The sequence below is a fragment of the Oryx dammah genome, unplaced genomic scaffold, assembly GCF_014754425.2.
Source record: "Oryx dammah isolate SB20612 unplaced genomic scaffold, SCBI_Odam_1.1 HiC_scaffold_24, whole genome shotgun sequence".
NCBI lineage: Eukaryota > Metazoa > Chordata > Mammalia > Artiodactyla > Bovidae > Oryx > Oryx dammah.
The window spans coordinates 52,076,033-52,099,018 of NW_024070208.1; the positions used below are offsets into that span (position 1 = coordinate 52,076,033).

Here is a 22,986-nt window from a genome sequence, read left to right on the forward strand (position 1 = left end):
AAATTTGCTCAATATTATTAGTCACTGGTGAAATCCGTGTTAAAACTACAACAAGGGGGTTCCCTGGTGGCTCAGTGGTAAAGAATCTGCCTGTTAATACAGGAGACATGGGTTAGATCCCTGGTCTGGGAGGATCCCGTATGCCAAAGAGCAACTAAGTCCATGCACCAAAACTACTGAGCCTGTGCTCTGGAGCCCAGGAACCACAACTACTGAGCCCAGTGGTCTAGCATTCATGCCCCGCACAAGAGAGGCCACTGCAATGAGAAGCACATGCACCTCATCTCGAGGGTAGCCCCCTGCTCGCTGCAACGACAGAAAGGCCAGGGTGGCAACAAAGACCCAGCACAGCCAAAAGTGAATACATGAATAATAATAAGTATTTACAAAGTTAAAAAAAACCACAAGATGCAAGTACACACCTACAAGAATGTATAAAACTAAAAAGAGTGATAGTATCAGGTATTGTCAAGGAGATGTGGAGCAACTGGAAATACTTTGTTGGTGAAAATGTGAAATGGCTTAATCACTTTGGAAAGAGTCTGCAGTTTCCTAGGAAGTTAAACATATACTTATTATACAGCAATCCTACTCACAGGTATTTGCCCAAGAAAAATGAAAACATGTCCATACAAAGATCTGTATGCTAACGTTGACAGCAGTTTTATTACTAATAGCTAAATAGAGGAAACAACACAAATATCTGTCAGAAATTTGTGAAAGGATAAATAAACTACGGTACTGTGATTCATGGGGTCGCAGAGTCGGACACGACTGAGAGACTGAACTGAACTGACTGAAACTCACACAATGGAATACTCCTCAGCAACCAAAAGAACAAACAACTGATACATGTTCTTATACTACCTATAAAAAATCAGACAAAAAGGCTACTTTCTATACTGTTTCGTTAAATAAAACCTGGGAAAAAGCAATACTATAAAAAGTGAAGTCACTCAGTCGTGTCCAACTCTTTGCGACCCCATGGACTGTAGCTTGCCAGGCTCCTCCATCCATGGGAATTTCTAGGCAAGAATCCTGGAGTGGGTTGCCATTTCCTCCTCCAGGGGACCTTCCCAAAGCCAGGGATCGAGCCTGGGTCTCCCGCATTGCAGGCGGATTCTTTACCATCTGAGCCATTAGGGGCAGAGAATAGTTCAGTGGTTGCCATGGGGAGGAATGAGATAAGAGGGCTGAGTGCAGAGGAATGGCAGGGAAATTCTGGAGGGGATGTGTTTTAAAAATTGCTTGAGATGGTTTCACCACTGTACACATTGGTCAAAATTCAAAACAAATGATTTTAAAAGGATGATTTTGTATGCAAGTTTTACTTCAAAAATCTGACTTAAAAAATGCTTCCCTTAAAAATTACATTATCTCACTAGAATCCAACCACTAGCAAACCTTTCCCACTCATCCCCAATGCCTCAGCATACACTCTTCTACTGTTTGGCCAGCCTCTTTAATGCTCCCATCCTGTCATACTTTTAATCTAACTTTCATCCATTCTCCTTCAGGTCTAACTCAAAGTCTAATATCCTCCAAGAAGCCTTCTCTGTCCACTCCAGGGACAATTACTTCAATATTATACTCTGAAATTCTATGACATGTGCAATTTTCCCACATATTTAATACAGTGATTATATACTAGAGAGTATCCCTGATGGTCTGTTTTGGGAGGGAGGACATGGACTGTTTATGTTTCAGAACAGAAGGCGAGGTTTTTGAGGGCTTGATACCAGTTCTCAAGGTTGTTCAGCAAACAACTGCCATTTGCTAAAATTCAGTTGATAGCTTAATGAGTTCTCAGTCTTATAGCTGTCAAAATGTTATCTCCAAAAGATGCTGAAAAATAATTACCAGGGTTTATGAAATCCTTTTTTTTTTTTTTCAAACAGATTCCAGATAGAAAAATGTGGATGATTTAGTTGCCTCTGTGTCAGAAGGCACAGAGTTAGCTTAGGTTAAGTCCTTGAAAATATCTTTCAGAGAACTGTCAAGACGAGTATTTACAGCGTCTATTAATAAATACACAAGAATATGGAGACTAGTCATGGTTGACTTCTCTTTCTGAAAATGGATGAAGTTCTCTTCTTAGACACAGTGCTTTAGTTTAGACCAAATAAGTCAGGCAAATGCACTTTAGAAGAAATTTCAAGGACAATATAAAGGACAGGTTGTTCCAATAAAAATTCACTGCACACATGTGTGTTTATGCCACGGTAGATATAAAGACAAACCAGACACGTACTTGGTCTTTAGGAAGCTTTGATTAAGTTGAAGATACAAACCATGTATGTATCTTAGACATGGACTTGGGCAAACTTTGGGAGATGGTGAGGGACAGAGAGGCCTGGAGTGCTGCAGTCCAGGGGGTCGCGAAGACTCGGACATGACTGGGCAACTGAACAACAAGACTCGGACATGACTGGGCAACTGAACAACAATAAACCATGTGTACCAATAAACCCAACAAGAGAGAAACCAAGAAGAGACACAGAAATTACTATGAAGTTTAGCAGAGGAAATATTTCTTTGTGTCTTCGCCATGAACCTTCTTCATGATTTCCCTTGAACAATCATAAAAAAGGCTCATGGAGAAGATAGTAGTTTTGAGCTGAACTGTGAAGGACAGAGAAGATGGGGGAAAGTGCACAGCGCAGTCAACAATGAAGCTGATTTTACAAATGGCAACATTTAAACACAACAGCCCAAGGTTTGGAGCAAATTTTGTTGTTACTTAAAATACCAGCTAGATCATACATGAGCAAAAAGTGAGTATCTTCTGATAGTTCCTTCATCTTCTTTCTAATTAAAGTAAAAAATACTAACTGCACAGAAACTAGTATCACATATACATTAAAATACATAGCAATATATGGATTATTCCACTGAACAAAAGAAAATGGAATAGGGAAATAAATATTTTTAGAATATAAATAAATACATTGTATACTTTTTCCTCTCCTTCAGGTGATGACAACAGTGCCTTTTCCTCTTGTTCTGGTGTGGGCTCTGCGTCTCCAGAGATGAGCTTTCCAAATACCTGGTGAAGGAGACAGGGAGGTGAGAGCAACCCAATGGCAGGAACTACCTCTGTGACGGCTGGAGGACTCAACAGCTGACTCTGCAGGCTTTATAACGTTCCTATGCCATTCTTATTGTATACCTCTACTTTTCAGAATTATGAATGCAAAATGAAATACAAGAATTTGGGCTTTGAGAAGAAAAAAATGGGCCAAACTTGTAGCTAACAATCTCTAACAAACTGAACAACATACTTTCTTAGGCTCTTGATATGATTACTGAAGTAGTACATTATTTCATTTTATCCTGTGCTAAAATATGGCTAGTAAGGACACTCACTTGAGATGTAATGAGTCTGAACACTCGCAGAGTCTCAGCTTCACAGTTCCTTTGCTGGGCCACACTGGCTGAGATCTGGCCAGCAATTTTTGTGCTTTCGCCATCTTTCCAGCCCAGGACCTTAACCTGTCGAACTCTCAGTGTATTTTCTGGACCCTTTAATTCAATTTTGATGATGTGATTATCCCCTCCTGGAAGTTCACTTGTTACCCAACCAATGTGCCTGGAATCCAGATCAACCTAGGGGAGCAGAAAAGGGATAGAAACCTGATACAAGTGGATTACTATTTTGTTACTGTCCTAGACTTCATAACAGTGGTTATTATATCCTAGTGTTAATAACAGTAAGCTCAAATAACAAATAACTGTACACACAGAAGGTGTATTGGATTATTTCACAGATTATCTTATTTAAATCTTGTAAAGATAAGCAATACTCTAATAGCTACAGATGGAGAAAGTTAACACAGATGGCAGGAGTCTAGTAAGTGGTGGAGTGGAGAATTAAAATACAGGTCTGCTTACATTATATGTATTATATGGCTTCCGAGCACAAGTTACATAAGTGAAACCACTGGAAACAATTTTCATGACTGTACCTATACTGCCTGTAAGTAGAAATACTCACATGATCAGCAATGAAGTCCTGTTTTGTGCATCTTTACATGAAAGCACATTTAAAGCAAGGATTTTAGCTGTGCAGTTAGTTAATATGTTTTACTTTTGAAGAAACATTATATACTATGTAAATTCACATTTGTGATGACTTATTTCAGTATATTTCATTGAGAATCTAACTCTTCTCAAGGATTAAATTTCAGTGTACTGTACAACAGTTTTTGACACTATTCACTCACAAGGGAATGACTATACAGCATCTGTCCCAAGCCCAAATAAGACTTGTTTTCTAGAGTAGGTTTGTATATTGACTTTTAACCTGGATATACTGCAGTGTGGTAAACTGAAAGATTTTCAAGGTACAGGACAATAATCTACATTATAATCTGAAGTGTGGCTGAATTATAGCGGCATTTGTGAATCGAATCTATGAAGAATTCTAAGGCACCCTGAATCTCCAGAGAGGAGCAGAAGTCAGGGTGGAGGGCTGTAGGCACAGTCTACTTACTCATGACTACAGAACATTTAGGAAAATAATGGGTAAGATGTTTAGAACAGAGACAGTTATAACTATTCCCATACGTGGACTATTTGCCAATTCAGTGTTTTGAAAAGGCATGATTTCCTATAACAGTGTGGCAAGCCAAAATGAGAGCTCAGGAGTGGAGACTGAGAAGAAGACATCTCCACCAGGCAGTAAAAACATTCAATGACAGTTTTAATTACCTGCTTTATTCTGCACAAATCTTCTACTGCTTTGCCAGTTAAGAAGGTCATTGAGGTGACTTTATTCTAAAATAAACAATTCAAAATTGTTATTATGCCATGTTCCCGGCTCTAGAGCAGACAGTGATTTCTTACAGCCTATGAATATCATATCAACTCTTCTGCTTGTCTTCTATAGTCTTTCCTAACTGACTTCATTCCATCTGTGAAACCAATCACAGTTCCTACAACTCCAGTCTTTTTCTTATCCTCACAAACTCCATCTTGAATCACACACTTCAGTCCTTCTCTATGGGCTCTGAGAGAGGAGGCTGGCATTCCCTCTTTTCATCCAAAGTCTAATCATTTAAATTCCATCTCTATCATGAAGTCTTTCAACAATTCGCCTTGCTACTTATGTCCCATTCTTATTACATTATTCTCATTGCTTCTGGTGTAAAAGGGAGGACGGCAGGTAGCTTAAGCAACAAATACTTGCAAGTATCACGATGCCCCCAGACAGCCATAGGAACTTGGGAGAGGACACATGAGAGACACGAGTTCTATCCCCTTGAGATCTTTGCCAAATTAGGGAAGGACCATTTAACATAAAAAGTAAAGTAGCAAAAGAAATTTAATATCTTTAAGGACTGGAAAGAATCATACTAGTACTAGAGTCAGAGACCTTAAGATTGAGTAAGTTTTATGCCAAGTACATCAAGACATATGGATATATGAATTCCTTGGAGAGTTGTATACTTTTAAGTGCTATAGGCTGATGCAATTCAAATTAACAAATGCTGTGTTTAAGGCAGTGTGATGGGAAGGCTGGGGGACACACAGTACACTATGTAAGTCTTAATGATGCCTATAAATCAGAGGAAGTTTCCTAAGAGAAAAGCTGATGTCAGCATATTTGTAAAAAATGAATATTACCATGATTCTCTCTCCTAAAAGACAAAATGTTAAATTGATTGCAACCACTGTTTTGATGGAAAGTATATTCTACCTTAAAACATGAATCACTTAAAACATAACACTGTACTGAGCAGTGAGTTCCTGTCAGAAAAATGTTCTGATTTATTACACTTGACTTTCAAGTAAGACAAAATTGTACCAATTGAACTCTTGGGTCTGAAGAGGTGATAAGCTAGTGATATAGTGATACAGTAGCTAAGCCTTTCTCTTACTCAGTCTGTGCTGATGGACAGAAGGTGGGGTGACTGTAGACAGCAGGGAATGCTCTGATGGTAGACTAAACTTCTGTGGTTGCCATTCTCCATTCAGGTCGTCTGAGACCCAAACCCACCACTTTGCCTCTCCCAGGGAAAGGAAATATACAAATGGGATAGGAGCAGCTTGGCAATGGCTCAAGGGGACTTATTAACACTGTATCTGCAGGCCAATTCCTTTCTGAGGGAAAAAATTCTAAAAAGTATTCTTTCTCAAGAATGGGGTAGAAGCATGGGAATTTAGCAGTTGGTTTTACATTCTTATTGGCTTTTAATACTCAAGTAAATAGGATGCTTTTTCTTCTCCAGTGCTTTTTGTTAAAGAGTGCTCAATTCAGTTGAAACATGTAGACAGGCTAGAGCTAGGGGGAATATATAATATGATTATATATGTTATTACAGGAATTTTCCCCAACTCCCTTCTGAGGGTGGGGGTGAGGATTAAAAACTGAAGGCTATGCTATAGGTCAAACTGCATTAAATGCCACTAGAGTAAGGTAGAAAAGAATCCAGAGGAGAGAAAGAGTAACTTTTATAAAAGAGGTACTGTGGGAGAATTTGTCTGCTGGGTCTTATACTTGGGAAAAATCTGAAAGGTAGAGTTTAAGAGAAGGATTTCCAGGCCAAGGAAATAACTTGAACAAGGGCATGGAGGTAAAATATCATGGAGTAAATATTTACAATAGATTTCATGTATTTATAATCAGAGCCTTTCTTAAAATGGGTATTCCACAGTGCCCCAAATCATATTAATCTGTTTTTAGACTTGAGTTATTTTGAGAATATAAATAGGTTGTTTGGTTGATGAAGTTCCAGATGAAAGCCTTTTTGCTAAAACTCAGAAATGAGATTGTATCATTTATAAAGGTCTGAAAAGAACTAACAAGCCACAGCTAAGTTTCCTTTCTTACCCCAAGATCTCGGGAATTGTCCACATGAATAGATACATAACGGGCATTGATGCCTTTTACACAGTTGATGGTGATGTTCTTAGTTTTGTTTTTATCCTCATCTCCTGACTCCCAAAAGGTTTCTGTGGAACCATCTGTCAAACTGCCAATCATGGCAGGTCGGCTTGAAGTTTTTATGTCAACAATGCTGGTTAAGTCCTTTAAGCACATTACTATGCACAATTCCTACCAGAAACAAACAGACATAATTGAAACACTCAAATGGAAATCTTCCACAACAATAAAATAGGCATGAGATAGAAATAAAAGTAAGTATCAAATTGTTTAGGAGTAATTTTCAGTTTCTCCTTCAGTACATTGTTGAGTATTAACAGGATAACACAGGATAACTGTTAGATGACTGACCTGACTCATAGCTTCAAAGCCAGACTGTATGCTGATGCTAAAACTCTCTTCACTGTCTCCATCATCTGATTTTGACAAAATATTGTTAATGTGATGAAAGACATTGCTCTGATGGAGGAACTGGTGATCAGATTGCTTGAATTTCAGACTCCAGCACCTAAAAAGGCGTAAGTAATATAGTAAAAAATTCTTTTTCAGGAACTTCTAAGGAATTCCTTAAAAAAAAAAAAAAAGCATTCTGCAGCTAATCTTAATGCTGTAGGTAAAATAACAATATTAGAAATTTTTAAAATTCAAGAAACAAAATGATTTCTACTGGCTTTTGGAGAAATATACGTCATTTCTGTTGAACAATGTAAATTGTAAGGAAAGTTCATCCATTTTAAATATAGCCAAACTGACACATGAAGATCAAAGCTATAAAAGCAAAAAAGGTAATAAATCAGTTTTGTAGACAAGTGTTATCCCAACTATAACAGCCTCTTAAAATTTATTAGGCGAACTATTCTACACTAGTTCATCAGAGTATAACACACTTTGTACTTCTAAAATCTTGCACTATAGAATCTCTTCTCTGCTGGTCTCATCATTAGGAATGTGGGTAGACAAAGTCACTCTGTCAACCTATTTCTTATAAAAATCAGTGGAGGATTTACTTGTATGTTTAGTCCAGTACGAGGCTCTAGTGATAAAGTTCACAATGTAAAAGTAATGGTGAGGACTTAAAAGGAGGAGATACTCTTCAATGTAGTTTCAGGATTGGCTGGATTTCTCTTGATATTCTTTTCAATTCAAAATCCTATTTTGAATTCAGTTTTTGAGATTTCATTGCCCTCTCCACTTTTGCAACATTCAAGTTTCTACTCTTGAGGAGCACTGAGACATGTGATTTGCGGTAGCAGAGAAAGGAAAGTGAGGAAGATGGTTTCAGACTGTGAAAATTTAGAGGACTCAGAAGTATACCATCCACAATTTACAGAGGGGCCAACCGGCATGAGCTGAGGTGAAGGGCAATTCTAAATTACAACCACAATGAGGGAAGTCATTCATATAACACAGGATTCTTTCTACCTTAAGTATTTAAAGAGATCTTTCAAGCATTTCATGCTCTGACTGCTTCAGAAAACTCCTTTTCCAGGGTACTTAGGACACTTGGAAATAAGATTACCTCAGGGCCATCTGCTGTAATGAACTGCCACTGGGGAGAGACATCATAAGATCGGAGATGGTCTGAAGTAGGCGGTGAAACGTGTGTGGTAAAGGATGAGCAGCTTCCCCTGCAATCACTATATCTGAGAGCGGATGCTCACATACCCTTGTATCTTTCTCCTAAGACAGAAATGGCAGGCAAGTTCATCAGTTTGGGAGCTGGAAGGAGTTTTTCCCACAAAAGAAAATGTGTACTTTAACAATACTGATGTAGTAGAAATGTAAACAACAAAACCAAACCATACCTCAAACATCCAGTTAAGATTAACTAATTATGCTTACATTTTTAAAGGAAAAAGTGATAAGGTCACCTATAAATAAAATCACCAAACCAAATAAATGCCACATACGAGGATCAGTTCCACTAATCTACTGGCAGAAATGAACCTTTCCCTTCAGCTGAGCTCCCCCAAACTGCTGGCCCACAAAGTTGGGAGCCAGTAAGCAACTGTTTCCATTCAGTAGGTTTTGGGGTATCTGTTACACAGGAACAGACAGCTCTTATGAATGTGTGATAATGTCACATTGTAATTGTGGATTGTTTTCAATTTTCCCTTGCAGCCCTATTGATTTTTATTTGATATCTTTAAGGTTATTTTATTAACTACATGCATACACTGAAGATACAGAATTACTCTTTTTATCATTTTGTAGAGAGCCTCCTTATCCCTATTGATAATTCTGTCTTGAAGTCTATTTTATCTGATGTTAAACTAGCTATAGCAACCCAATTTTGATTGGTATTTATCCAGTATATCTTTTTCTACTTTTAACCTTTTAATTTTAATCTTCCTCTGTCCTTATGTTTTAAAAGATGCGATGCTTATAAACAGTACCGAGCTTTTGTTTTTTTCTATCTATTCTGACAGCTTTTTTAAATTGAGGATTTAGTCTTCTACTTTTTTTGCTGTAGAAATATAAATGAGATCCATAAGTCACAGCTACAGAGGTATAAATGTGGCTGGAACCCAGGCTTCCAGGGCCCACATTCAACGCTTTTCCATGATACAGGCTGCCTCCTATAAAACTGAAGTGCCTTCTAGCCAAACTTTTTGACTTTTGTGTCCAGGCACAATCTCATTTTCATTCTCTGTGCCTTAGAGTAATGCTGTGGAGTAGACAGCCCTCTTCTATGATAATGTTGCCGTCTTCATCTTATATTGCACTGTACAGTATATATCTTCCAACTGAGTGCTTTGTGTGTGACACTGATGGCTAGTGAGAAACCAGAATTGACTGACAGTGTTTCTGGAGACAGAAAACTTTCATTCAGCATAGTTAGTATGTTGCTCATAGCTCTGAATTGGTATTCTTGCCTTTAGGTTATATAATCTGTGAATGACCTCATGTAAATTATGGTATTACCTGAAGAGACTTCAACTCTTCTATAAAAATATGGACAAATAAAAAACCAAGAGTCTCACTCACTTGTTCTGCATTTTCTTTGTTTGTTTTATTTTCCTCATCCTCTTCTTCCTCTGGTTCCACTGGAGCAGGAGTCAGAGATGCCACGAAATGCCACAGAATATCATGGAGAGAAGTGGTCTGGATGACGTTACACAGAAGCCAGTTGAAAGCCTGCATGAAAGAGAAAGTGAAACTTGCTCAGTCGTGTCCGACTCTTTGCGACCCCATGGACTATACAGTCCATGGAATTCTCCAGGCCAGAATATTGGAATGGGTAGCCTTTCCCTTCTCCAGGGAATCTTCCCAACCTAGGGATCGAACCCAGGTCTCCTGCATCACAGGTGGAATCTTTACCAGCTGAGCCACAGGGGAAGCCTGAAAGCCTGAATAAACAATGTTAAATAAGTCCAAGATAAAGAGAACCTTCTGGGACTCAAGTATTTTAAGGGAAGACTCTAGGAAGACTGATTGTCATTTCACTGAAAGTACACTGAACTTACACTGTCAATAATTCTGGCCCTAATTTAAAAATTAACAGTAGGGAATATAATACCTATGAAATACAATTCAAAAATACTTTTCCAAACTACTTTTCATTTCCAAAATTTGTCTGAATATTAATTTACACAAGAACATTTTTTTCCAACTTGCATTTAGAATGTTTCTTAAGTTCTACACAAGCTGCTATTTACTTGATTCATGTGGTTCCCACTGATGAATATCATGAGTACTTTCTACTCCATGGTAAAGAAAAAAGATTTGTTATATATACAAGTCTATGATATACAGTGATCCATTTTCAGAGAACAGAGACCCAGATAAATTATCATTGTTAAATTTATAATTCAAAAGCCCTACTTCTGATCCCTTTTGCATGATTACTCTAACTGAAATGACACTGTGATTATAAAAAGCTTTTTTAAGAAGATATTATCACGATTCAGATAATAAAGCAATGTAGAAATGATGTTTTTCAGAGTGCTTAACTACGAAACTCAAATTCATTTTATATTCCTAAACCTAGGAGTTTAATTTTGTTGCAAACACAGTATTTTCTATTCAGAGGTTTCCTAGTTTGTCACAATTTCTGTTCAGTAGAAAACTGACATCATTAAACAGAACCATCATATGAAGCTTATGATTAATGAATCAATAATCCTATTCATGTATTCTTACCTCCATAGCAAAAACTCGACAAGCAGATTTCCTTAAAGCTTGTTTCATTGCTATTTCCAGACCTTCTAGATCATGATGCTGAATAACAAAGGCCAAGACTGGCCACTGGAAGTTCCGTTCTCCTTTGGAGAGGGAGCTGTGGGCTGAGATGAGCCGGGACAGCTCGGGAGATGGATGCCTCAAGAGCGAAGAACCCACTTCTGTTTGAAGGAGAAAAAAAAAGTATCAATTTTCACAGGCAACACATATTAATATATTTAAGGTGATTTCAAAAAACAGTATCCAGCTTATTCACTTAAGTGTCTTTGGGGGTTTTTTTGTTTTTGCATTTGACACAAATCTTAATGATTTCAATTTTCTACTGAAGCTCAGATTTAAATATCTTACTTAAAGTTATATACCTATTAAGTTTCAAAGGTAAGTTTTGAACCCAGGTCTGAAAGTTCATATTTTCTATAACACTATATGAAATGTGATTTATTTTCTCCCCAAATGGAATCTACATCTTATCCCCAGCATTTTCTAAAGGACTGCTTTGTAACAAATGGTATTTCATTAAGAGCCCAAAGATACTTGTTGAATATATCCTCAATATTTTCCTAGAAGATCTTCAACAAGATATATAATCATCTACTTAAAAATATTAGGTCAGATCTTCATTTAGTAAGTAGTTGGCCTGATAAACCATTAACATGTTATTCTTTGCTTCTTGGATTTCTTTATTCTTAAAACAGAATCAATTAGCCTCAATTTGGGGCTGCCAATACTAATTAGTCCAGATTATCTAAAATTGTTTACTGATTCAGACCTAGCCGTATCTCCAGTTTTTATTATCTGTTTGAGTGGTAGTACTTACAAGAGTTAACAAGTTTCTATTGAGAATATCATTGTGAAAGTGTCAAGTCACTGGAACTGCTGATTTACTGAAGCTTAGTGGGAGGGATAATGGTAGCAATATTCAGCTTAGATACCTAACAAGTAATATATTTTAAAGATCTGTTTATTCTTGAATCATAGTGCATGATCTCTGGGTGTCTCTTCCAACTAAGATGTAAAATTTAGAGAGGCACATTTATGGCTGTGTCACACAGAAGGAATGTTTAACTACGATTTAAAATTAATCCATTCCTCTGCCTTCAAAAATTAGATTTAAAAAAATCGACAAATAAAATCATTAGGATCACTCAATCTTCTTTTTCATCTTTATACTTACCAGTATCTCCACTGTTAACCCTTCTTCGAGGAATGGCTTTAACTCGTGCAGGTAAGATGGAGTGCTGTTTATCATATTCAGAAGCAACAACGGAGTAGGATCTTTGGAAGACGGTTCTCTTCGCGAGATCAGTATCAGTTATGGGACTAGTTTCCAAACTGCGGATAGAACAAGGTGACAGATAACTCAGAAGAAAAAGGGAATGATGTTGACACTGTATTTACTTAGTTTATAACAGCGTAGTCCAATGTGTGAACTATGTGGAAGAATACAAATTCAAAGCCAACTTGACAATATCTCTTTAAGCCATAATTGGATCTTTCCAAATGTAATCACAATTTGACCGATTTCAGAACTGCATCTTAAAACTTTTGCTTCTCTTAAATCTACTTTGCATTTTAAATGAAAAAGAAGAAAAGGCATCAAATATTCTAAGCTTCTCTCAGAAGCAAAAGCACTGTGGTGGAAGACACGTGTCATGATATTCAGGAAAAAAAGGCAGATATATTCATAATAGCACTGAATAGGAACAATGAAAATATATACACGAGGAAACCTAATAAGAGGGAAAATGAAAGGATGTAATTTTCCTCTGGTTCTGAGTGTTCTGTGAGGTTTCTCATTCTCTGGAGGTGCTACCCAAAGCTCTATCTGGAGCACGGCCATACCACAGTGTACTGAGACGACAAACTGGTTCCTAGCCTCAGTTACACTATACTTAAAACTATTTGAGAACTCAGTGGTTTTCAGGAGGGCTGTTGCACACGACTGAAGCGACTCAGCAGCAGCAGCAGCAGCAGTAGGAAACCAGCCTCTTTTTTTTTCTTTTTAAACTATACAACATTAAAAAACAGTTACAAAAGTATTAAGGTGGTTATATAATTTCTTTTATTGGGGCATTTTAAAGAAAAATATCTTTCTTTACTTTCTAAGACAAATTTACAAAATATTATTTTTGTTTCTTTTCCATTGGTCAGGCCTGGTTTAAAATCCTATGGCCCTCAGTAAAGCTTATATATTTTCTAGTAACTGGCTAACTCTGGCCATGTTGTGTCCTCACTGCCTAAGTGAGTGTACATTCTTGTTTGAATAGATGATAAATGTTGTATATAAATAATTGCAGTAAAGGTAATCTGTTCTCTCCAACTGGATCTGCTATCAAAGACCTCACCTGATTCACGAATGCATGCCTTTTCTTACTGCTCTAATAGTCAGGACAGTCGACGCGACTTCCTTCCTGAGATGGAGGGATGCATCACTATGAAAGAACCTCTAGAGCATTCTCTTCTGTTTAAAATCTCTCTTCCACCAAACACTGGACTCAACAAAAATATAGTAACTCAAATACCTGGGTGGCATGGACTTCATGTTGCTCTCGGGCTCTTCAAATACATTGGGACTCGCATCAGGAGTTACTGATATGTACGGGGCTGGCACAGATGTTGAACGCAGGTACCTCATTTCATCCTGGAATAGGTTGTCATCTTGATAGCCCACAAAATTTTCATGATGATGCCTGCATTAAATCAAACCCAGTAACTTAAAGTATGATGGTAATACAGATACTTTCCATTTTTAACCTTTGTAAAAGCAAAAATAACTCATACATCTATAATTGAGGAGTGTAAAGTATTAAAATAGTGGCAGATGTAAGGAGGAAGAAATAGAAGGCTGATAATTTTACACACAGGTATTCCAGGTACCACAAACATTTCAAATACAAAATTGAATTTCTTTCCTTTTGAGAACTTTTCCATCTTCCAATGTTTCAGTGAGTGATCCCACCAGCTATCTGGGTGCCTTAAGCTAAAATATCTTGGTGTCACAGAGGGCTCAGCCCTCGGCCATGACCAGTCCTTCAGGCCTGTGGACGCTGGGTTCCCTTTCACTATTCTCTCTTCGTGTTTCCCATCATCACTGCCTTGCTTCAGGCTGATGACATTTCTTGCATGGACTACTGGAGTATAGGTAGTGACCTTTATGGTAGGAACACATGTTAGAGTGAAATTTGAAAAATATTAAGAGATATATGAAATGTTTCGTGGCTTAGGAGGGATATATCTATTCCCCAAAGAGCTAAAAATTGTAAAATTCATAAGAGTTATGCCATCAATTTTTTTATGTTTTACCATTTGATTCTATCCTTTTCAAACTGGAACACAGAGTTGCTAATCTAAGTACAATGAACAGGTGACTGAAGCTGAAGGCTTGTTGCACTTGGCATTCCTGGTGATTTTTTCCAATGTCCCAAATGTACTTAGTCTCACATTTTCATTTTTGTTTCCTGTTAATTTTATTGAATTATAAGTACAATAACAAACAAACTACATAACTCTGCTTCTCAAAATGGAACTGCTGGTTGCTAAGTCACGCCAGCAGGCAATTTCCAAAGTGATTTAAAAAAAGCAGCCAAGTGACATTACCTAGCTAATGTCTGCAGGTAGAGACAAGGCATTTTAACAGGAAGGTCCTCAGAAATGCCCTCTTTCACGCTGGGGAGTTGAGACTGGAATGGCTTTGCAGGATGGTAACACAAAATGCTGGGTTCGGCAGCGCTGCTCAGCGACAGCAGGAAGAGGGCATTCGCTTTAATCACCTGGTGGGCTTCCATGGTGGGCAAGGCACGCGGAGTCTTGACTTGCATCGGCTTCCTCCTAGACTGCTTGACCTGGAGGGAGAATTTTCAGGGATCTTTTCCTACTTATATTCAAACGTCAGATTTCTTAACCTATATATTTTTGAGTTGCTAATACAAATTATTAAACACTTGTAGAACTACTTTAAAATAATAATAATAGTGATTACCAAAAACAACATTCACTTCATTTTTCTGAACTGATTGAAACTAATTTATATCAAATACAAACTGTATTTTTTTCTCTTTTTGGTGAAAGTTAAAAACCTAACTAGTAAAATCTAGATGTAATTATTTAAATAAAAGAGTAAATAACGCACGCGCGTGTGTGTGTGTATCTGGCAAATATTTTTAGTTAGGTGTGTCACTAATGTGAATGATCCTCGCTTTCCATAAATCCTTAATATAACTAGGTATTAAGAAAAAGAGAGGAGATAAAACAGCAGAAAAAAGAGAAGGAAAAGGAAAAGAGAATTGAGAGAGAGAAAAGGTGAAGAGGGAAAGCTATATTATGTAAGCAGGTGACTGAGTAGCATAATAAGATTTTTAATATCAACTATATGAAGTTGTCTGATGACATGATCCTAAAAAGAGATTTTTTTTCCTCCCTCTTTAATCTCCTTCCCCATCCCAACCCTCTGGGTTGTTACAGAGCCCCTGTTGCTTTTTATTTTTTTTTAATTGAAGGGTAATTGCTTTACAGAATATTGTTGTTTTCTGTCAAATATCAACATGAATCAGCCACAGGTATATGTATCTCCCCTCCCTTTTGAACCTTCCTCCCACCACCCTCCCTAGCCCACCCCTATAGTTATTTCAGAGCCCCTGTTTGAGTTTCCTGAGTTGTGCAGCAAATCCTCATTGGCTACCTGTTTTACATATGGTAATGTAAGCATCCACGTTGCTAAAAAGAGGTTTTTTATAAGGTTTATCCTTATCATTCACAGTATAGCCAGAACAAAATAAAACTACCTTCTCCCGGGCAGCAGCCTGTTTCTCCCGGAGGTATTTTTCTCTGCAGCGATCACACACCAGATACCACGTGCTTCCCCCTATGCCGCCGTCGCCACAGTTACCAGCCCATCCACCACAGAAGTGCCCGATGCTATTGTAACCTTGTCCACCAGCGTACCGGCCACAGCCTTTGAAGTAAGAACACAGATACTGAACTAAAAGTCCTTAATAGTCTGATGCTTGCTACCTACGCATAAATGACAGATTTCCCTTCTGAAAGCAAGCAAAGTACTTTTTCACTTTTTCTAACCCCCCCCACCCTGCCCCCACAGGCTGTTAGTTATATCAGCAAACATGCATGTATGACCAGAAAGTAATCAACTATATGATGTCTAAAATACTGAAGATACTCTATATAGGCAGATGAAAAGAAATGTTAAGACGTGGAAACATTTAGATTTATTTAAGCGTGTCATACATTTGGACAAAATAGATATAAAACATTCTGTACAAACGGTAAATTGTACAGATCACATATTTTACAAAAGGTTTCAGTGTAATATGTAGGAAGAGAAAAGCATCTGCCCAAATGCGTAATAGGTGAATTTTGCAATACTAATCGTTATAGAAATAGTTACATTTATCTAAAATACTGTCTTCTGATGAAACAGTTGATAATCTCTTTCACAGGAAGAGGCCCATAGAAATCAATATAATCTAATTTAATTTGCAGTTTTGAACAGGAAAACAATACAGTTAAAGGAGACTTAACGTTGAGACCTCTCCTGTGTGTTTGGACCTGTTATTTCTACTGTGTGAGACAGCAATCCTTTGGGTAATATGTAAAAAATTTTTAAAGTTAACAATATCTCAGAATGTGATACACTAAAATGAAACAGGTACTAAATTGCCTTGCCATCGCAGTATTAGAATTTCTTTACCTATTTTCCACAAAACTTATACTGTATTGATAAAGCACTTTAAAAATTACATTCTAAGAAAACTATAAATTCTGGGCAAAAGTGTCCCTGTCCTTTAAGGTAACTCATGGAACAGCTTAAGTCGGAAGCTACCGCATCTGTGTTCTACGCAAAGTGCTTGCGTGTACTCCGTAGCACCGCTTACCTGGGTGAGCCTGCCTCATGTGGTACGTCACAGGGTAAGGGTGGGGCTCCCCACACAGCTCACAGATGGTGTCTTTCTCTGGCCCTCCTACAGCCAGCTGGGCCATCTCCCCAAACAGATTACCTCTGGGCCGGACTTCGGTCTTCTCTTTTTTCTTCTTTTCTTTCTTCGCCTTCTTATTCTCTTTCTCACACTCTTTCTTTTTGAGGACTGCACAAGAACCGGGACTTGGGAAAATCATATTCTGGGACGCTGCTTTGATAGTGGCCAAAGAGATGTCTTCCCAGAAAGCCACCAGGTGCTGCAGCGTCAAGGGGAGCGGCGACTTCGACTTCGTTGCGTGGTGCGTGGACATCTCAAAAGTGGCCTCGGCTTTCCCATCTTCGCATTTTTCATGCAGAGGGGGTTCCTTCAGCATGGACAACACCTTATTTTTGTTGATGCTACCCATTTTAGATATGTCTGGCCCATGAGGTGCAATATTAAACATATTCAGTGCTGACGATATTTCCAATGAGTGTCTATTTTTTAATTTGGTTTCCTTTTCTTCTGTCGGCTGCTGGCTGTTTAAGCTACTTCTTATAGGCGCGTGTTCTTTGGAAAGGTCTGGATTAAATTTTAAGAAAGAAGAACAAGCCATGGCATCATGTACTATGCCTTCGTGCCACAGGAAAGAGGCGAAGACGGCCCGGGCACACTCAGCCACGGAAGGGGACATGGCTTGCTTGGCTGGCTCCAAAGGTTTGGATCCCTCTCCTTTGAAGAGAAAGCTGGATTTTTCCTTCTTGGGCCTGGTGTGCCTGTTAGCACATTTTCGACTTATTTTGGGGGACGCCCTCATTTCCTGTTCCTCTTTCAGTGGTGCTTTTCCTATGCTGAAATGCACTTTATTTGAACCTTCATCCACACTCTTAAATTCACTGCTCTCATCACAGGTGCTGTCTGTTAGGCTGTTGGTTTTTAAAGTACTTGAGGTGCAGACTTCAACCACCTCACTGTGGAGGTTTTCTTGTACCACGTGGGGAGAGGGAGCTCTGTTTTCAGAGCCGGGGGAATCTTTAGAATCCTTTGGTACCGGTTTTGGTTTTGGTGATGTTGATCGCCCCCTCAAGGGTTCTGTGAGGGGCATTTTCTTCTTGCGGAGGGTATCTGGATCAAGGGTGTAAGAGTCCGATTTGGAGCGTTCCCGGGGAGGATCGAGTTTCGTCTTAACAGGAGCAGTGCTTTTCTGAGGTAGGTTTTTATCGTGTGGTGAGGAGGATCGTGGAGAACTAGCACCGGATGGGCTAGACCTATTGGCTGGGAGCGTCTTTGGCTTGGGAGAGGATGACCGAGAACCTGGGCCTGGGGACTCTGCTCTGAAGCCAGAAGACATCCTCCCGTCAGATTTCAGAGTCTGCAAGGTGTTGTGGTTGGGGGACAACGACCGACTATGAGAATCTGACCGCAGCTTTGCAGCGTCGGATTTCAGCATGAGAGACTCACTGGCCGACAGCCCTTCTGTGCCCCTGGGCTTCCTCTGCTCAGCGGCAGTCCGGCTCATGCGTCCCTCAGGTTTAAGTGCTCTGCTGTGTTTGGAGGACAGTTCTGGTTTTCCCGACGTACAGACTGGTCTAGGAGATGCTGAGATGGTTCCTCGGTCACCTGTATGGTCCATTTCATAGTGAAACTTGTTAATACAATTATAACTTACTGATGATTTATCTACTAAACCGTGAAATAAAAAATAACTTAAAAAATTTGTGTTGCTTTTCACAGACAAACATTTTATAATTCTAATATTCTTATGATTGGATTAGAATAATTTATTACTAACATATGAATGCTAACAGAAAAAGGATAAAAAGAAAAATAATCTCGCTTTTTCTCAAGCAAAGCACTAGGAGTTTCTAGATGGGCACCATTTATTTTCGGCATCCTGGCCCTCCTTCGATGTCTCTCCCTCCTACTATTTCATGCCTTCTTTAGAGGCACGGCTGCAAGGATGCCTTTGCTGTCGGGAAGTGGTACAGCCTTCAAGATTATGTTTCCTGCCTAATATCAAAACTCCTGCCTTTATTGCAAGTGATATTATTGTTAGGAGGAAAGCCATCTGACCAAAGCGACTCAACTGGCACAAAAAAACTGAAAATCTATAAATCTTGCTGGAAGCATTCGGTATTTTTTTGAAAATGGATACTTAGTAAATTGGGAAGAATTTGTTAACTGGTTATATTGCAGTTTGTTCTTTTCCTTTTTTAAAGGGAAATGAACAAACCTGGATAAGTGTTTTGGGGCTTGCTTGCATATGTGTGTGTGTGTGTGTATACAGTCATGCTCTAGTTAGTAATCTGGCAAGAGAGTTTTGCCATAGAATCTGTCTCCTCATGGGAGGCTCACAGAGGCTGATATTTTTGTTTGTTACTCCCTTTCACTGATGTCATGTCAAGAACGGGTCAATATAATAAGCGTTTGATAAATATTTGTAAAGTGAATAAATAAACTCCTGTTTTCTTAGTTTTTTCCCTTCTGCAAGTCACAATCTTCAGATTCTCTGAAAATCCATATGGCTAGCACCACCACAGGGCAGAGGGGACAGGAGCCACTGCTGTGTAAGAGTCAAATTTTATAAGCCAAAGACTGTATTTGGTAGAATTAGACATCAGCCCAGTCCTTGCCACTAATTCTGAGTGACTGATTAATGATGGAAATGCCTTCATCACCACATTTATTTCATGAGCTAAACCATACATAATGGTGAATCCAAGCAAATAAGTAGTTAATTTTTTATACTTGGCATCTTTCTCTACAAGAGCAATTTGTGAATTTTCTGAAAGGGGCGTGCTTTCTAATTAATGATGCACAATTGCTCACAAAGGAAATCTCTACTGTGATTGGCTAAATAATAGACTCTTTCAAATATCAGGAACACCATTTATCACATGCCAGCAAACATTGCTTGTTATATAGAGAGGGTCAGAGTGCGGGCTGCTCTATATCATATTCCCATGCTTCAAGAAATGGTGAGTATTTTTTTAGATCTGTTAAGTAGTGACAGCTGAATACCTGTTGGAGCCTAGGTGCATAAATAATGCACAATTACTTCTTCCTGACATATGTTTGTCAACTTATAAATGAATCCTGCTGAAAAAGTTAGTTTTCCAAAATATATTTCATATATTAAAAAAAATGTCAAGTTAGCTAAATGTGGTAAACCCATATGCTAACTAACTAATGGGTGTCTTCTTCATTTGGGGTTTAAACGTTTTGAGGCATGCAGTAAGTATCACTAAAAATGGTCATATGGCTGTTTTAAGTATCACTAAATATAAACACACTTTGTCAAAAAGCTTTAGATCATAAATACTTTCACATTCATCACTTAATTTTGTTTAATGCTCATGTTTATCATGTGTAATTTTAAGTGATAATAGACACTTTCTTAATCTCAAAAGAATTCTGAAGAAAAAATAATATAAGACAGGATAAAAATTTAGTATATTCTAACAAATTAGTAAAAATGTTAAATATTAATTCATTAATAATCTGCATTTATGCCAAAATCATAAATAAAAGGTTATATAATACCCTTCTATAATATAATATACCCATAATACTCTACTGTACTATGATATGCCATAGTATATACTACTTATGGGTTACACCAGACTATATACTACAGAGATCAGGTTCTACAATTATTCCATAATATTATATAGCATTACTGTCAACTGTAAAAAGGAGAAATATAAAACTGTTTTACTCATTTTTAAGAATACAAGATTTTAAAAGTTAAATTAAATATTACTCTAAGATAAAAATATGTGATTAGGAATATACAGTACTTTAAAAGACCAAAGCAAATTTTAAAATGGTCTGACGTTTTACCAACTGTCAATAGCTTAAACATTTCTAAAATTAAGTGACTAAGGAAAATATAAGGAAGACTCAAGCCAAATAGGATGGCTCTGAAAACAAAGGTAAACTAAAAAACTTATATTATCAAACTTTCTCATAAAAAACTAAAACAGGAAAATTATTTTTACATTAAAAAACAGAAAAATGAGTCTAAGACCAACCTGTCACATAAGACACTATATTCTTACAGATCACAATGTGCTTGAGGCTTACACAGATACCACTTTGTTCTGGTCATAAGGGCTTTACAATTCCCCAAAGGCATTTCTTTCTATGTACTTATTTTACTTAAGACCTCATACAGTTTCGAAATTAAACAAAAGTACTATTTAACCTACAGATATAGTAAACAGGCATATCAATTAGGATAATAAATACAATACTGAACATATACATCACAAATTACCCCAAAATATCAAGTTTAAATAAAATGATAAACTTTAATCTTAATGGAATGAGATGAAAATGACTGAAGTGAACTAAAACTTCTTTCTTGAAAGCTCCTACGTTCATTAAGAATGGCCCATCCGTGGAGGCACGCATACCCACCCTTCAGTTTGTGAGACAGAGATGAGAGAGCAGAGGCAGGCCCAGCTACACCATAATTTTTGTAAATGCGCTCACGAGAAGCAAGGTTGCGAGATGGAGATTCTATAGTGGAAAACATTGGCAAAGAAGCAGCACAGATTCAATGGAAACAAAAAATTTAGCAGAGAACACAAGCAGAAACAAAGCATTTCAAATGGTATGCACAACTATTAACTGCTATTAAAAATTTCATATTCTGCTAAAATTTTCAATAAGTTTATATTTCTTTAAAATTAAAAACTGAAAACAATGGTCAAATTAATTAATTTAGACTAATAACTACAGCGCCAAATGTATTAGCTTAAAAGTTAAATAACAGTCGCAGCACTGATAAATCAAATTTGAGCATTTCTTTTCAGACTAATATTTCTTTAATTCAGTTTTCTTTAATTTGGTGCTCACTTACTTATAAATGAAAGTTTATAAGTAATTTTTTTGGTAAACAGTGTGAGATTAAAAAAACGTTACTTACAGTTTAACCTATTGTCCTCTGGCTTTCTGTATGGACACAGGACTATAATTTTTCCAGTATGCATCTCAGAATGGACCCAAGTTGACATTTATGGTCGACTACTTTTCTGAGTCCATCTTCAGTAAAAACTACTAGTGCCAATTCCAATATTTAGCGTTTGTTTTGTAGATCATATTACTGAGATACCAAATTTTATTTATAAAATGTCTCACAACACAAACAAAGCAAAAAAAAAAAAATTACAAGTCACTGAAATGTTAAACACATTAATGATTCACCATGCAGAAAACGAAGTCCTTAAAATGAAAAAAATATATATATTTTTCAAAGAATTAACAGAACCTTTAAAGTGGTCTTTCAAAAGCAGTATGCTTTAAAAAGAAATTTCTAAATCTGAAAATTAATCCACTATTTAAAATTTTAATTTATGGCAGTTAAATGTAATCAACCGAGCTGAAACAAATTCAGGTAATAAGGAGATAAGTTTCTTAATATTATTGAAATAAAAAAATGAATACACACTTATCTCAAGAGAAAAAGTAATGGTTGACCGACATCATTATGGCCAAGATAAAAGATGAACTATTCATAAGCCAAATGTCCTTCTATATATGGTAACAGTGTATGTATTATGTGTCAGACAATGTCCTAGAAATTGAGCAAAAAGTAATGAATAGAAATGAAGTCCCTGCTCTTATGGAACTTATCTTCAGTAAAAGGAGAAAGACAATGAACACACATACCCTAGACGGAGTGGAGATAAACTTGGGAGTCGTAAGCACACAGATGTTGGGTAATACCCCATGCCTGGATAAGACCACTGGGGGAACGAGGTCTAGATGAGACCTCGGAATACAAACCTGGACATTCCTAGAAATACAGAATAGAGGAGGATGTAGGAAAGAGGTCAGAGGTGAACAGCTGAGGTAGGACATAACCCACAGGAGAAGAAGGTGTTTCAAGGGAGAAAGAAAAAGCAATCCTGTTAAACACTGCCAACAGAGCAAGTAAAATGAAATCTTAGAATTGACAACTGAACTTAGCAAAACAAAAGTCAAACACTGACTAGGGTG

General features: G+C 37.5%; 1 protein-coding gene across 2 annotated transcripts in view; it reads right to left on the reverse strand.

Moving 5' to 3' along the window:
• MYCBP2 (MYC binding protein 2) overlaps positions 1-22,986 on the reverse strand; it is a 267,214-nt gene that overhangs the window by 24,594 nt on the left and 219,634 nt on the right. For both annotated transcript variants that reach the window (XM_040266905.1, XM_040266904.1), the window contains 13 exons: positions 16,957-18,600; positions 15,850-16,019; positions 14,666-14,910; positions 13,591-13,758; positions 12,243-12,400; positions 11,030-11,229; positions 9,875-10,024; positions 8,406-8,566; positions 7,238-7,394; positions 6,833-7,057; positions 4,711-4,776; positions 3,367-3,606; positions 2,948-3,046 (listed from right to left, as the gene is read on the reverse strand). In XM_040266905.1, the coding sequence (XP_040122839.1) occupies positions 2,948-3,046; positions 3,367-3,606; positions 4,711-4,776; positions 6,833-7,057; positions 7,238-7,394; positions 8,406-8,566; positions 9,875-10,024; positions 11,030-11,229; positions 12,243-12,400; positions 13,591-13,758; positions 14,666-14,910; positions 15,850-16,019; positions 16,957-18,600 (3,683 nt within the window). The remainder of the gene's footprint in view (positions 1-2,947; positions 3,047-3,366; positions 3,607-4,710; positions 4,777-6,832; positions 7,058-7,237; positions 7,395-8,405; positions 8,567-9,874; positions 10,025-11,029; positions 11,230-12,242; positions 12,401-13,590; positions 13,759-14,665; positions 14,911-15,849; positions 16,020-16,956; positions 18,601-22,986) is intronic.